Below are 16,012 nucleotides of genomic sequence, written 5' to 3'. Positions count from 1 at the left end.
TTAATTAATTTGATTCACCTTGTATCCCCCCTTAAGGCCCTCTCTCCTCTCCTGGTCCCATCCTCCCTCCCCCTTCTTCACGCATGCCCCTCCCCAAGTCCACTGATAGGGGAGGTCCTCCTCTCTTTTCCTTCTGCTTTTAGTCTATCAGATCACATCAGGAATGGCTGCATTGTTATCTTCTGTGGCCTGGTAAGGCTGCTCCCCCCTCAGGGGTTGGTGATCAAAGAGCAGGCCAATCAGATTGTGTCAGAGGCAGTTCCTCTTCCCATTACTATGTAAACCACTTGGACACTAAACTGCCATGGACTACATCTGTGCAGGGGTTCTAGGTTATCTCCATGCCTGGTTGGAGTATGAGTCTCTGGGAAGACTTCTGTGTTCAAATTTTCTGGTTCTGTTGCTCTCCTTGTGGGATTCCTGTCCTCCCCAGATCTTACTATTTCCCACTAATATATATACAGTTTATTTCTTGAAACTAATAAACCATCAATGGGAAACAGTCTGAAAAAATGCAGCTGTCTTGTTTAGCTTTCGTTCATGGTTTTATTAAATCTGATTTTAACTTTGATGGTTACAGAGTGATGCCTGAAATATGGTTTTGTTTTTGTTTTTTTGAGACAGTTCCTCTGTATCCTTGGCTGTCCTGGGCTCACTATATAGCTTCAAACTCAGAGTGATCCTCCTGCCTATGCCTCTCTAGTGTTGGGATTACAGGTTGTGTGCCTGTACCATACCTGGCCTGAAATATGTTTTTAATTTAGCAATTCTAAATATGTTCAGTTGTTGACATTTTTTACTCTACTTCTTTGATCTGTTTTGGGTACCAGTAAACACTGTATTGTCCTGTTGATGAACTACATTGATTGAGATAAAGGAAGGCCTTAGTGGTCGTTTTGTTTTGTTTTGTTTTTGTTTTTGTTTCTGTCGTTTTTTTTTTTGAGACAGTTTTTTTATGTAGCCTTGGCTGTCCTGAACTGGCTTTGTAGACCAGCTGGCCGCAAAGTCACAGTGATCCACCTGCCTCTGCCTCTCTGAGTGCTGGCTGGGATTACAGGCTTGTTCCACCATGCCAGGCTGGTGGTCTCCTTGTTAAGGCATACATTTAATATGCTTTTTAGGCTGTACACACTTATCTTCCTGAAACTTTCTATTCAGCCCAAGGTTGCCCAAGACTTGTTGGCAATATTCCAGCTTTCTAAGTATGACAGGAATGAGCTAGCATATCCATCTTACTTTTGACAGATAACTGACAGCCACTCAGATTTAAAATTTTGCTTAGTTTCAGTTTTTTAGCACCACATTTAAAAATACAAATTACATAAGTCCTCCAAAAGTCAATTTGTGTTAATTATTTTAACCCTTTAATTGTATATACTGAAAGTTGCTGTTGAGAATAGAACTGTTTTGTTTTCTGTGTGGTTGCAGCTGAATGTTTGCTTGTCCTTTGCCTTATTTTGGATCTGATTGTTCTGATTTGATAAGGAGACAAATTTTGAAACCATCTCCAAACTGGCTATGAATAGTATTGTGGTCTGTTTTTTATGTTTGCCTGTTAACGTCATAACAAAAGAAAATGTGCTTTTCTGAATGTATTTCTTGAGAGAGATAACTGTAAAGCTAGCCAAAGACATATGGTGAGACCTGATCATCAAAGAGACAAGCTAATACTTTACTTTGATATCACTGTTAATCACTTTCAGAAAAGATTCATTAGGTTAAAATAATAGATTTCCCACCCTTTTTTTCTGTACCACTGGCTAAAATGTGTTGCATCTGTTTTTATTGTAAGAAGTAGTGAACGACTGTCTTTGGTGCTTTTTTGATGCTCTCTTCACTCTTAGTTAATTCATTATCTTTTTCAAGACATTCTTGAAATGGTGCATTTTTGTAGACTTCATTATTAACTGTCACCTGATTACATTTACACCTGTTTTGCTTTGCAAAGGTGTCAGTTTCCAACCTTTGAGCAATGTCAAGATTGGCTTAAGAGATTGAACAATGCAATCCGACCACCTGCTAAAATAGAAGATCTCTTCTCGTTTGCATATCATGCTTGGTGCATGGAGGTCTACGCCAGTGAAAAAGAACAACATGGAGACTTGTGCAGACCAGGTAGGCCAGACCTCTTATAGAGTTTTGCTTGGAGGCCTTCATCATGAAATGGGAACCCACCCGATTAATGTCTTCCATCTCTTTAAGTTTTGAAGTGTCTAGCATGTTTCCATTATTTGAAGTTTAGTAAGACATTTTTTGCTTTCCAGGGGAAGGGAAGAAAACTGTGTTTGATACTTTAGTTTTCTAGGTCTAAAACTACTATAAAAAGGTTTGTGGGGATTATGGAATCCTAATGGAAGGAAACTGTGAATTTATGTATGTGCTTGGTAATATTTATGTTAAAAAAGCATTTGAGTAGGCTTTGAACTACATTAGCCTTGAACACTAATGGGGATATACTTAATTTCTCACCTTATTCTCTTACCTTTTCCCTGATCTTTTACTAAAATGACTTCTCTTTGTGGGTGGAGGCGAGGGAGAGAGATGTATGTGTGATATGTTAGGTAGGGATGGATTCCAGGATCTTGTGTAGGCTAAGGCAATTATTTGTAGTGTCAACCATTGTGTGTGTGTGTGTGTAGGTGGTAGATACATGTATGGAGGCCAGAGGTTGATGCTGGGTGTCTTCCTCTATGGTTGTCCACCTTATTTTTTGAGACAGGGTAAGGCTCACCAGTTCAACCAGATTAACTGGCTACCAAGCTCCAGTAGTCCATCTCTGCCTTTCCAGGGCTGGGATTATAGGCATGTGCCCTACTTATTACATGAGTTTAGGGATCCAAACTCTGGTCCTCATACTTGCTCAGCAGGTGCTTTACTAGGCCATCTCCCCGGCCCCTATCATCATGTTTTAACTAATTAAAAATATATTTGTGGCTTTTGCTGGAGGTGATGGTACACACCTTAATCCAAGCATTCAGGAGGTGGAAAGGCAGGCAGGCTTATCTTTGTGAGTTCAAGGCCAGCCTAGTCTACATAGCAAATTCTAGGCTAGCCAGCCTTATATAGTGAGATCCTGTCTCAAATAAAATCAAAACAAACAAAAAATGTGGCTCTTCTCAAGATTTTTTTTAATTGTAAAGTTAAAATGAAATGCACAAATCATACATACATTTGCTGAGTTTTTAACCATTGCATGTTATTTCAATTTTTATTTCTCTATCATCTCCTAGAATAATAAACTTAGAAGTGAATCCTGTTGCATCTTCTTGTTTGTGATACTTAACTCTTAGAGGCATTCTCTGGCCTGGAGTTGCCTTTTGCCAGTAGGGTTTGCTTGCCTCTATTTTGTTTTATAACAAACTTTTTGTTGTTGTTTTGGTTTTATAAGACAGAGTTTCTCTGTGTAGTCCTGGCTGGCTGTCCTGCAACTCACTCTGTAGACCAGGCTGGTCTCGAACTCACAGAGATCCACTTGCCTCTGCCTTCCTGAGAGCTGGGTTTAAAGACATCTGCCACCACCGCTGGCTTTCACAACAAACTTTTAAAGAACACCTCTCTTTTTCCTTGGTAATTTTACTTGTTTCTTTTGGATTTGAGCTGACTTTTAGGATATTTCTAAACTGGGTTGTCCTGCGGGAGAGTCCTCAGGCTCTTTCCTTCCAGATGATGGATGGTACTCTTTGGCCAGCAGTACAGTTATCCAGTGTCCTCTGTCTTTCTATGGGCCTGTGACACATGGGGACATGTAGTGGGCAAAATACTGATTTTAGAGTTCAAAAGACTGAATTCAAGCCAATACTCTGTATTTAAATGAAAATAAACTTTCTGAACTTTAGGGGTTTTGTTTTGTTTTTGTTTTTGTTTTTGTCAAACTGGAACATTTCACATTCTTCCTGCCCAAATTAATATGGCTATCTTGAAGAGTGTTAATTGTACAGAGTTCAATTCAATGAATGCTCTGTGCCTCCTATACATCAGGCTTAAGAAAGCCCTATGGAGATTATGCAGCTGCAAGATAATGCCATCCTAACTGATCAGTTGGAATTTCTCTAGGATTGACAGTTCCATTTTTTTTTCTTCTCAAGCTGCACAGTTCACACTGATGTTAACTGTTACCACTTGCATGGAATTTTACTGTCATTAGAGAAAGAGAGATGGGAGAGAGAATATGTTTGGATTTTTCCTTTTATGTAGCTTTACTCTGTAATACAGAGGGGAAACTTGTATTTGGCAAAAATCAAAACCTCTGGAGGCAAGTTCTTTATTCCACTATTGTGGTTCTCATGCTTTCTCAGTAGGATTGAAGGTCGGTAGCCAATAATTACTCACAAACTAGGAACTTACAAATAACCACATTGTTATGTCATCTCAAGGATGAAGCAGCATGTGAGATATTTTAGAATGAGGCATTTGTGTAGTTTACCACAGAACATGCGACCGCAGCATAGTCACCAAGGTGTAGAAGTTAGTTTAGTCTTTCAGCCATACGTAGAGCCTTTGATGCCTTCTGTCCTGCTAAGCTCCAGCACTCATTGTCCTGGTGTTCATGTCAATTTTAGAGTCATAGTGGAACCAGTCATACTGTGGCCACAACTCTAGGACTTCCTCAACTTAGCATTTTTTACGGATTCATTTGTGAGACTTGAAAGTATTTATTAAGTCTTAACTCTTTACCCCATTTCAAATGGACTCAAAACTGCAACCTTCACTCTCATGTCCTCAGCTTCAATAATATTTACATTTTTCATTGCTGTGACAAAATACCTGACAGAAGCAGCTTAACACTGGAAAAGTTTGTTCTGGCTCAGAGTTCATGACACTCCATCATGGTGAGGAAGTCATGACTTCTCAGTCTGTTCTGATGCTGTGAAGAGACACTGTGACCAGAGCAATTCCTGCATTAACTAGTGGCTGGCTTACAGTTTCAGACAGTAGTCTGTTATCATCATGGTGGCGAGCATGGCAGTAGGCAGGTAGGCTCATTGCTAGGTAAATGACCGAGAGCTACATCCTCATCCACAGGCAAAGAGTGTCTGGCCCTGGCATGGGCTTTTAAAGCTAAGAGCCCACCCCCAGTGATATACCTCCTCCAGTAAGGCCACATCCAAACACAGGAGCTTATAGGGGCCATTTTTATTCAAACTATCACATACGGCAACAGGAACTTGAGCCTGCTGTATATATTGTGTCTGTAGTCAGGAAGCAGCGAAAAATGAGGGTTTAGCTTTCTCCTTTTATATTTAATCCAGGCTCCTGCCCATGGAGTGTACTGACCGGAATAGGCATGTCATCCTATTTTACTTAATCTAATGTATATAATTCGTTACAGGTTAATGTCTGTAAGTACTAAAGGCTTAATTCCTAGGTGATTCTAGATCTTATTAGGTTGGCAGATAAGAGTAACTGCCACAGTGTAGTGCTCTTTTTTAAACTCTTTTATTTGGGGAGTTTAGGCCTCTACCTCCCTTCCACTAACCCTTTAGCCCTAAGTAAGAGAGAGAAGGTTAGTGGGGAGAGAGGACACAGACCCCTTTACATCTCCTGGCTGTTGAGGATCAATTTTTTTTTCTCTTTCTCTTTTTTTCTCTCTCTCCTCTCTCTTTCTCTCTCTCTCTCCTTATTTCTTAGGGCTATGCCAATTTCCATCAATAGCAAACTTTAGCCAGCAGTCTCCTCCAAGCTGCTGTGCCCTGAAGCATTTCTTTTTGTCTGTCTGCTCCAAACCATCACACCATCTGTCTTTAGTCTCTCTGAACTGCCACTTGCCACATGCCAGCACCCCCCCAGCACACATGCACACTTCTCTTTCTGGGCTCTCTTATTTATGTGTCAGAGCCCTAGACCATGCCCCTCTCCGTGCTTAACAATAGTGATGCCCATTCCTATCTGTTTTTCTAATGTCACAATAATAGCTTTCTCTATTGCCGATTAAAATTCCATTGTGGTGGGTGAGGTAGCTCAACTGGTAAATGCATTTGCTGTGCCAACTTGATGACCTGAGTTTAATCTTTAGGGCCTACATGGTGGAGAGAGCTGACAGCTGCAAATTTCCTCTGACCACCACATGAGCATCATGCCTTCTAAACACAACAAATACATGTAAATTTTTTAATAAATAAAAAACAATTTCACTGTGTATGTACATTTTATTGTCATCTGTTATTAGACATTTAGGCTTGCTCTAATTTTTAGCTGTTATAACTAACATAACAATAAACATGGGTATGCACATAACTTTGTGATATCTTGACTTAAAAGTCCTTTAGATATATAGGGTAGTTTTTTGAAAGTGAGCATGCATGTGGTGGTTGGAGGACAACAGTCATCACCTTCTGCTGTTTGCTGCTGTGCTGTGTACTCCAAGCTAGCTGGCTCCTAAGCTTCTGGGTGATTCTCCTATCTCCACCTCTCCCTATGAATGCTGGGATTCCTGATATGTGTAGCTGTGTCTGGCTTTTTACATGGGGTCCTAGAGTCTGAACTCAGGTCCTCAGGCTTGCATGGCAAACACTTTTACCACTACTGAACCATGTCTCCAGCTCTTAAAAATGTTGCAGTTATCTGTCTGTCTGTCTTACCTATCGTCTGTCTGTCTATTTTGTTTTTTTGTTTTTTTTTTTTTTGAGACAGGGCTTCTCTGTGTAGCTTTGGCTGTCCTGGATTCACTTTGGAGACCAGGCTGGCCTTGAACTCACAGAGATCTGCTTGCCTCCTGGATGCTGGGATTACAGGCGTGTGCCACCATGCCCAGCTTGTTACAGTTATTTCTTAGAAATCTGTATTAGACCAGTGAGATGGCTCGGTAGATAAAGGTGCACACTGCCAAAGCCTGCTGATTTGAGTCCAGTCCCAGACCAGAGAACAGACTCCTCAAAGTTGTCCTTTTGACTTCTCCATATGTATTCCCAGCCTCATAAGTAAATACATTAAAAATTTAAAAACATTTATTTGTAAAAGTAACTTTTATTCACCTGTTTCAGTTGTTATCTCTGAGGCTTACTGTCTTTGACTGCTAATCTATGCCTACTTCTGGAAGCTTCTAGCCACCATACGATCTAATCTAGACCTAGAATGTTTCAGCCTCTGAGGCTTACTGCTGAATAAATTCACTCTTATTTGTTCTTTCTGAGCTCTGGGCTGGCTGGTCCAACTCAGTTGTTCTGGCTCAAACTTTTCTCCCCCCCTGATTTATTCAGTCTGGCTTTTATCTCAGCCTCAGAATTGCTCCTCTTGGCCTCAAACTAACTTCAGCAATCTGCTCTAATCTCCTGGCTCCTTCTTATTCTCTGGCTCATTTGTTCTTCACCTGAGTTCTTTCTCAGCAGCCAGTCTCTCTATCACTCCTGGTAAAACTGCCTTCTCTCTCCCTCTGCATTGCCCCTTAAATAGCTTCCCTTTCCTTTCTGTTTTCATAAAAGTTGGGCATATCCTATTCTATCAAATCTTTCTCTGATTCATCACTTTTTCTCAACTAGACATCACTTTCAAACATGGGTGCATTTACAAACTGTCTTTACCTTCACTGTTTGGGATTGAAGGCATGTTCCACCACACCTGGACCTAAGGTTTTTTGTTTTGTTTTGTTTTACCTGAAACTTGCTCTATACCAGGCTGACCTTGAACTCAGATCTGCTTGCTTCTGTCTTCTGGATTAAAGGTGTGTTTGTGTTCCAGCCAGATCACACAGCCCTAGAAAGTCTTTGGATGTGATATCTTGCTATTAACAGCCATGTTCGTAATTAAAATTATCTACATTTATTTTTATGTATGTTTGTATTGTCCACAGTATGTATATGTCAATATGTATGTATATGTGACTGAGTGTATGAACATTTTTTTAAAATTTTTTAAATTATACTTGGATTTTTGAGACAGGGTTTGTGTGTGTGTGTGTGTCTGTCTGTCTGTCTGTCTGTCTGTCTCCCTGGCTGTCCTGGAACTCACTCTGTAGACCAGGCTGGCCTTAACTCACAGAGATCTGTTTGTCTCTGCCTCCCCCAAAGACTAAAGATGTGCCTTTCCAGTATGCTTAGTTTCTTTGGGGTTATGTTTTTTCTTTGTTTGTTTTGTTTTTTAATGTTTATAAATAGCTTTTTTAAAATGTAAACACAGCTATAAACTTTCCTGTTAGAAGTGCCTTAGATGCATCCTAAATGTTCTGATATTGTGTTTTTATTTTCATTTGATTCCAGAAACATAAAAATTTCCTCCCTGGTTTCTTGAGTGACTTACTAAGAGTGTATTGTTCAGTTCTAAAGTATTTGTACAATTTCTTTGGTTTTTCTTGCTATTAATTTTATTCCATGTGATCTGACAAGATACCAAAACTTATTTTAGTTCTTAGGTTGTTGTTAATAGTGCTTTATAGCCAGGCAGTGGTGGTAAACATCTAATCCCAGCACTCAGGAAGACAGAAGCAGTTGGATTGCTGTGAGTTTAAGGGCAGCCTGGTTTACAGAGTGAGTTCCAGGACAGCCAAACCTACACAGAGAAACTCTGTCTTGAAAAAAGAAAAAGATGTGCTTTATGTCCTAGAATGTGCTCTGTTTCAGCGGTGGTTCTAGGAACTACTGGAAGAATGTATGTATATTCAGTATATGTTTTGTAGAAGTTTCTTATATTCATTTGGTTTATGATGTAATTTAACTCTAAAGTTTCTTTGTGGAATTTTATTTGGATTACATGTCTAAAGATGAGAGTGGGATATTAAAGTCACCCACAATTATTGTATCAGGAATTATGTGACCTTTTTGTCTTCATTAATGTTTGTTTTATGAAATTGGAAGCCCCAACATTTGGTGCATATATGTTTACAGCTCTTATATCTTCTTAATAAATTGTTCTCTTTATTAATATATGGACTTTATCTCTTCTGGTTAATTTTGATTCTAAGTCTGCGTTATCACATATGAGAATAGCAATAACAGCTTTATGTGGATTTGCCAATGAAATCTGTTTCTTGGAGACAATAGATAGTTGAATCTTGTCAGCTAGTCTTGCATCTTTTAATTGGTAAATGTTAGCCATTTATAGTTACAGTTTTATTGATAGGTGTTTACTAAGTACACCTGTAGTGTTTCTGGTTGTGTGTTGCTATTGTTTGCTCTCTCTTGTTAATTTTAGGGGTGTGCTGTTTTACTGTGCTCTCCAGTGTTTATCTATTCTCATGAGCCTTATTCTTTCATGTGCACTTGTGACTGAGACTGTCCTTTTTCCTCCTTTGTGGATAGTGTTCTTTTAATTATCTTTTGCAGTGCTGGGCTGGGTAGTCGTCAACTGCTTTAGTTCATGCTTGTTTTGAAATGATTTATATGTCTTAAGTTTTAAAAGATAGCTTTGCCAGATATAGCAGTCTTGGTTGGCAGTTATTTACTTTAAGGGCTTGAAATAAATCACACAGTGCTTACCTGCTTTTAGGGTTGCTGATGAGGTATCTCAAGGATTTTCTGATGTGTTTGGTGTTGTTAGGTGAGTTGGTGTTTTTCTCTTAATAGTTTATAAAGTTCTTTGCTGCTTTGCATTTTTGACATTTGACTCTAATATGTGTTAGAGAAGTTCTCTGGCAATGTCTCTGAGATTTTGAATGTCCTCTCTCTAGGTTTTGGAAGTTTTTGTTACCATCTTATTGAACATTCTATACCTTTAGTACTGACTGAATGAGTTAAGTGCACTCACCCATGCATGCATTTGGATGCCTTTTTGAGGCATGGTCTTTCTGTGAACATGGAGCTCATGGTTTTCAGTTAGGCTGGCAGCCAATGAGTGCTAGCAATCCTGTCTTGATGTCCTTGGTGCTCAGGTTACAGATGTGCCACATACACTGGGAACTGAACTCGAGTCCTCATGCTTGAGCAGCAGGCACTCTTACTTGCTGAGCCACCTCTTCAGCCAGCCTTTAGTTTTTAATCTCCACTTCTGTTCTGTAGCTCTTAAGTTTGATTGTAACCCAGTGTTTATCAGTGTTATGTTTATATTTGTTTTTGAGTTAGGGTGTCACTATATATGGTTAGCCTGGAACTTTATATAGACTAGGCTGACTTTAAACTTAGAGATCCATCTGTTTTTGTCTCTTGAGTACTGGGATTAAAGTGTGTACCACTGAACCTGGCCATTTATTTAATGCTGTCTTTTCTTGACCTTGGCCTCCATCCCTGAGGTTTTTCTGCATGATAATGCTTTCCACTGATTCTGTTTTTTTGTTTTGTTTTGTTTTGTTTTGTTTTTTGAGTCTAAGTTCTTCATTTCCAACATTTAAAAAAAAATTACAATCCTCTTGCTGAATTTTTCTTCCATGTTGTTTTATCATTTATATTGCTGATTTTTCATCCACTTTGTTGACTTGGTCTATATTCCTTGCTGATTTCCTTTTTAGCTCTTGAGTTTAGCTCACTGCTGGTTGCATAGTCTTTGAGGACACCTATCACTTCACCAAACAAAAACAAAAAAAAAAACTTGGATTTTTCATCTGGCAATATCTTTGAATTCAGAAGTTGAGGAGTTAAAATACTCTGTCCTTTCATGTGTCTTCTACTTTGTGATTTGTGAATCTGGTGGTTTGGGCACCCCTTCTGGTTTAAGCTTAATTTTGGGGCCTTACTCCCACTAAAAAAGAAGAAAATAAACTTTGTAATGTCAGTGTCAAACCACACAAGATGCTTTTCCATGCTGCCCAGAGCGGGGTCCACATGGCGTTGTTCTTGATTCCCATCGTATGTAAAGGGAAACTTACACAATGTATGAAGCCCTTGATCTCCTGCAGATGAAGGAGGAGGATGTCCTCAATTCCTGCCGCAGGAACCTACTTAGGTGGCACCAGCCTTGACTTCCTGAGCAATACGTCTACGGAAGAAAGAGTGATGGTATCTACATCATAAATCTGAAGAGAACCTGGGAGAAGCTGTTGCTTGCAGCTTGGGCTATTGTTGCCATTGAAAACTCTGCTGCTGTCAGTGTCATTTCCTCCAGTAACACTGGCCAGCAAGCTGTGCTGATGTTTGTTGCTGCCACTGGAGCCACCCCAATTGCTGGCCGCTTCACACCTGGGACCTTTACTTACTGATTCATTCAGCTTTCAGGGAGCCAGCGCTGACCACCAGACTCTCATAGAGACCTCTTATGTCAACCTACCCACCATCGCTCTGTGCAACACAGATTCTCCTCTGCTCTATGTGGACATTGCCATCCCACGTAACAAGGGAACTTACTCAGTGGGTCTGATGTGGTGGATCCTGGCCCGGAAAGTACTCCGCATGCATGGCACTATCTCCCATGAGCACCCATGGGAGGTTATACCTCCTCTTTACTTCTATAGAGACCCAGAAGAGATGGAGGAGGAGGAGCAGGCTGCTGCTGAGAAGGCTGTGATCAAGGAGGAATTCCAGGGCAAATGGACTGCACCAGCTCCTGAGTTCACTGCTGCTTAGCTGGAGGTGGCAAACTGGTTTGAAAGTGTGCAGTGCCCTCTGTACCCATCCAGAGTTCCCTACTGAAGACTGGAGTGCCCAGCCAGCCACTGAGGACTGGTCAGCAGCTCCCACAGCACAGGCCACCGAGTGGGCTGGAGCCACTACTGAGTGGTCCTGAGCTCCTCTGCAGGCACCTGAGCAAAGAGAAAAAAGGTGGAAGGAAAATAAAGTTCCTAAAAGCTGTTAAAAAAAAAAAAATCTCACATAAGAAAGAGAAATCCACTTGAATCTAATTAAAGCACACTCCTACATTGGCAATGACTATGGGACAGAAAATGGCAAAATTAATGTAGACTGTGTTATGAGGTTATAACTACTCAGGGCAAACAGAAACAGTAAATGGATGAGATGAAGGAAGCAGGGAAAGGTTGAATATAGAGAAAGACAAGTAGGGAAATTATGGAAGGGAAAGAAAATAGGAGATTTAGAAAAAAATAAAGTAACAGTAAAACAAAAAAGATATACTATTTGTGAGAGTATATATATACATACAAATTTTTTTTTAATTAGATGAAGAGCTAGGTGGGGTGCATGCCTTTAATCCCAGCACTTGAGAGGCAGTGACAGGCAGATCTCTGTGAGTTCAAGGCCAGCCTGGTCTCCAATGCAAGTTCCCGGACAGCCATGGTTACACAGAGAAACCCTACCTTGAAAAACCAAAAATGGATGGACAGACGGGTGGATGGATGAGGGGGATAGAGAGAATGCTCAGTAGTTTAAAGCATTTGCTGCTCTTGCAGAAAGGTTTGGCTTCTAGCATTTACATGGTGACTCAACAATCCTCTGCAACTCTAATCCCAGGGACCTGACTCCTTCTGTTGCCTGAAGGCACCAGGCAAGTAGTGGTGCACATACTCACTTGCAGGTGAAACTTCAGACATATAAAACAGAGATCTAAAAAATGTTTAATTAGATAAATGTAAGAACTGGAGTACAATTTAAAACATGGGCCAGTGAGATGGCTCAGCAAGTGAAAATGCTTGCTGCCTATGATCTGACTTTGATCTCCAGAACGCAAGATGGTAGAAGAGAATTGATCACCACAAGTTGGCCTCTGACTTTCACATGCATGCCATGAACATGCATTTATACATAAAACAATAATGAGAATAAATACATAAATAAAAAAAAACACAAAACCATGAGGCTCTGTGTATGTTTGTGTGTGTGTGTGTGTGTGTGTGTGTGTGTGTGTGTGTGTGTTTTCTTTAATTAAAAGGTAGTAAGATGGCATGGGGCATATCCTGGGCATGGGGGAGCATGCTTGTAATTCTAATACTGGGGAGATAGAAGCAGGAGAATCAGCCTTTGAACCAACCTAGGCTGTGTTTGACATCCTCTCTCCAGAAATCATTAAAATAAAGTCAAAATACTATCAAAATATCATAAGAAGAAAAATAATGAGAGATGTAAAAAAAAATGAAAAGAGGAAAGGTAATACTATACCAGATTAACTTATGAAGAATAAGAACTGAAAACATAAAGCCTAGACTTTAGAGATGGCTCAGCAGCTAAGAGCACTGGCTGCTCTTCCTGAAGACCAGGGTTCAGTTCCCAATACCTACATGGCATCTCACAACATTTGTGACTCCAGCTCCATTCTATGCCTTCTTCTGCACTCCATGTGCACCAGGCATGCAAGTGATACATATACATACATGCAGACAAAACATCCATACATATTTTTAAAATAAATTAAAACTTTTAAAAGTGCCCTAAGTGAAAATACTGCCACAAATGTAGTATAAAAGAACTGGAGGGAATGTTGAATGTTAGTACTTTCAGTTGGCAGACTGCCAGTTACATGCATGGAGAAGAAGGGGAAGTCGGCTGTACCTGGAGATGCTGAGCTTTCAGATTTATGTTCATTTCAGCCCCTGCTGGAGGAGTATCATTTGGGTAGCTCCCCTTCCCGGTGCCACACTTAACCTTTTTAGTTGGTGGGCTAGGCAGATTCTCCTACCTACTGTGGACTCTTGGGTTCTAGGTAGAGAGTGTCTCTCTCAAGTGGAGAATGGGAAAAGTATCCCTCAGCACTGAGATCTGCATGGGTGAAGGACTGTTTTCATACTTTCTAAGTGCCAGAGTATTGATCATGGAGCTTTAGCATTTTCAGACCCCAGTGTAGAGCCTCGGAGAGGCTGCTCAAGACCCTGATCTACATACTGACCTGAAGATCAGGGCTAGCAAAGTCTACAGTTACTATCAGCTAATGAGATCTGCTCCTGGCCACAACTCCCTCTCAAAACGTCTCTCCACCTTGCTTTGGCAACTTAAATGGGCTTCCTGCCCTATGGCTGTTGCCTGTTCCAGGTCTTCAGCATAGCTCACTCTTAAACAATAGATTGTCTACCAGGGTACCCAGATGCCAGTGGTTTTTTTTTTTTTAAATCACAAGATCCTTTTACCATATCTGTTTATCCTAAAATTGAGGTATTAGTATTAAAGACCATTAATGAAAATGTATTCTATTTTTGTAAAACTTGAAGGAATATCAGGAAGAAGGGACATCTTTCTCTTTTAAAGGTATATTTTTCATTAAATTTTTTTTTTCAGTTATTTACTTTACATCCCACAGGTGCCCCCTTCTTCCTCCTCCTCACAGGCCTCCTCCTCCTTCTTCCCCTCTCCCCCTTCCCTCAGAAAAGGGGAGCCCCTTCCCCCTGTATCAGCCCTCCCCAGCACATCAAATCACATCAGGACTGAGTATATCCTCATCCCCTGAGGCCAGGCAAGGCATTTTATATATATGTGTCCTTTGTTTGCATATACATCTGTACACCAGAAGAGGGTATTACATATCATTATAGACAGTTGTGAGCCACCGTGTGGGTGCTGGGAATTGATAAGAACCTCTGTAAGAGCAGCCAGTGCTCTTAACTGCTGAGCCATCTCTCCAGCCCCATGGGATATCTTCTTTTAACAAAGTTGCCAGTTTTACAGCTTCTAAGTGAAAGGCCCCTGTTTGGTCTCCTAAGGGCCACTACTCCTTGATTTGTTGACAGATGGCTCTAAGCTCAGATAGCTTTTTATCCTATTTAGGAGTCTGCTGCATTACTTCTAAAGCTTATCCAAATGGGCCAGATTTAACTGTTATTTCTTCCTGCCTGTCTGAACATCATCTTTTTAGAGTTCTTTTTCCGGAAGTGTGTGATATTTAGCTTAAACTCATCAAAAGTTGTTTAAATGGGACATAGTGTTACAAGATTGGCTTTTTTCCAAGCAGTTGGTGTTTTTCTGCTCTGAAGCTCATCCCCCAAGGAGTCTATTGTGTACTTTGTTCGTTGTACTTTCTTCTAGCCTTACCAGCATTTGTTTTATAGCTTCCAACGTGGGTTGCACGTATTAGGAACCTGCTTTCTGGTTTTATTCGGTAAGGTACTGCTCTAGAACTAGGAAATCACTAAGTCTAATTAGGTCTGGCTGTACCTTTGTTATGGTATTAAGGAAGAAAGGACCACATTTAAGAAAGATGTGACCAGGTTATAGCTAGGTGAGAGAGTTGTGTTCTTACAGATGCCTAGAGTTTCATTTCCTGAGATTTCTGATCACTGGTTGTTAGGATCCTATGACCATTTGCCTGATTGCTTCCAGTCTTTGAAAAAAGCAGAAGGCATTTCTTAACCTGAGCTTAACCAGTTTGACCTGAGCTGAGCTAACATAGTTACCTCACTTGGTGTGAAGTAATCTTTGTGTTCCACTGAGGAACTAGGAATGTATAAGTAGCCCCTGTTGAAATTGTAACTGTAGTGTTACAATACTACCTTAGCTTTCTAAAAGCCAGAAAACTCCCAGGTTCTGAAATGTGACCAGAGGGCTTCAGATAAAGAATTTTAAATCTATGTTACCAATTGTGATTGAAGATGGATTTTATTTCTTTTTATGTAGACTGTCAGTCTGAGTGTGGAAGTAAAAACGTAGGCTGTGTGGTTACAAGGAAAAACATGGGCTTTGGGGGCAGAGAGATGTGCTGTACTAACCTCCCCCAAAGTGTTTGCCCTCTGAAAAAAGTGAGTGCAGAAATGAGTGCAGCAGTACGTGTAGAGGGTTTAAATAATACACCTATTTTCCCTGAGACAGTGTCTTACTATAGAGTGCTGGCTGTCCTGGACTCACTTTGTAGAACAAGCTGGCCTTGAACTCACAGAGATCTGCCTGCCTCTATCTCCTGAGTACTTGGATTGATTACAGGTGCCTGTCTTCTTTCTGTAGTCTAAACCTTCCCATTTTTTCAACTAAAGCTAAACATATGTTATCTATTTATATATCCCTGCCTTTAAAACAATTTAAGTAGAATAGAGCAAAGGTAGTGGTGGTTTTGCTTTTCATTTTGCAAAATGATATTTATTTCTTTGTTTCTGCTGTCTGTCTCTGTCTCTAGGGGAACATGTAACTTCAAGGTTTAAGAATGAAGTGGAACGGATGGGTTTTGATATGAACAATGCCTGGAGGATTTCCAACATCAATGAGAAATACAAGTGAGTTACATGGATACTTGTAGACTGTGTTTCACAGCCTGTACCTTTAACAGAAGCCCTGTTTCTCAG

General features: G+C 40.3%; 1 protein-coding gene across 5 annotated transcripts in view; it reads left to right on the top strand.

Annotated features, from left to right (window-relative positions):
* Positions 1-16,012, top strand: part of Mtmr3 (myotubularin related protein 3) — a 111,734-nt gene that overhangs the window by 71,936 nt on the left and 23,786 nt on the right. For all 5 annotated transcript variants that reach the window (XM_060365572.1, XM_060365569.1, XM_060365573.1 and 2 more), the window contains 2 exons: positions 1,949-2,115; positions 15,847-15,943. In XM_060365572.1, coding sequence (XP_060221555.1) covers positions 1,949-2,115; positions 15,847-15,943 — 264 coding nt within the window. The remainder of the gene's footprint in view (positions 1-1,948; positions 2,116-15,846; positions 15,944-16,012) is intronic.

The sequence above is a fragment of the Meriones unguiculatus genome, chromosome 12, assembly GCF_030254825.1.
Source record: "Meriones unguiculatus strain TT.TT164.6M chromosome 12, Bangor_MerUng_6.1, whole genome shotgun sequence".
NCBI lineage: Eukaryota > Metazoa > Chordata > Mammalia > Rodentia > Muridae > Meriones > Meriones unguiculatus.
This window is presented reverse-complemented; position numbering and strand designations above follow the sequence as displayed.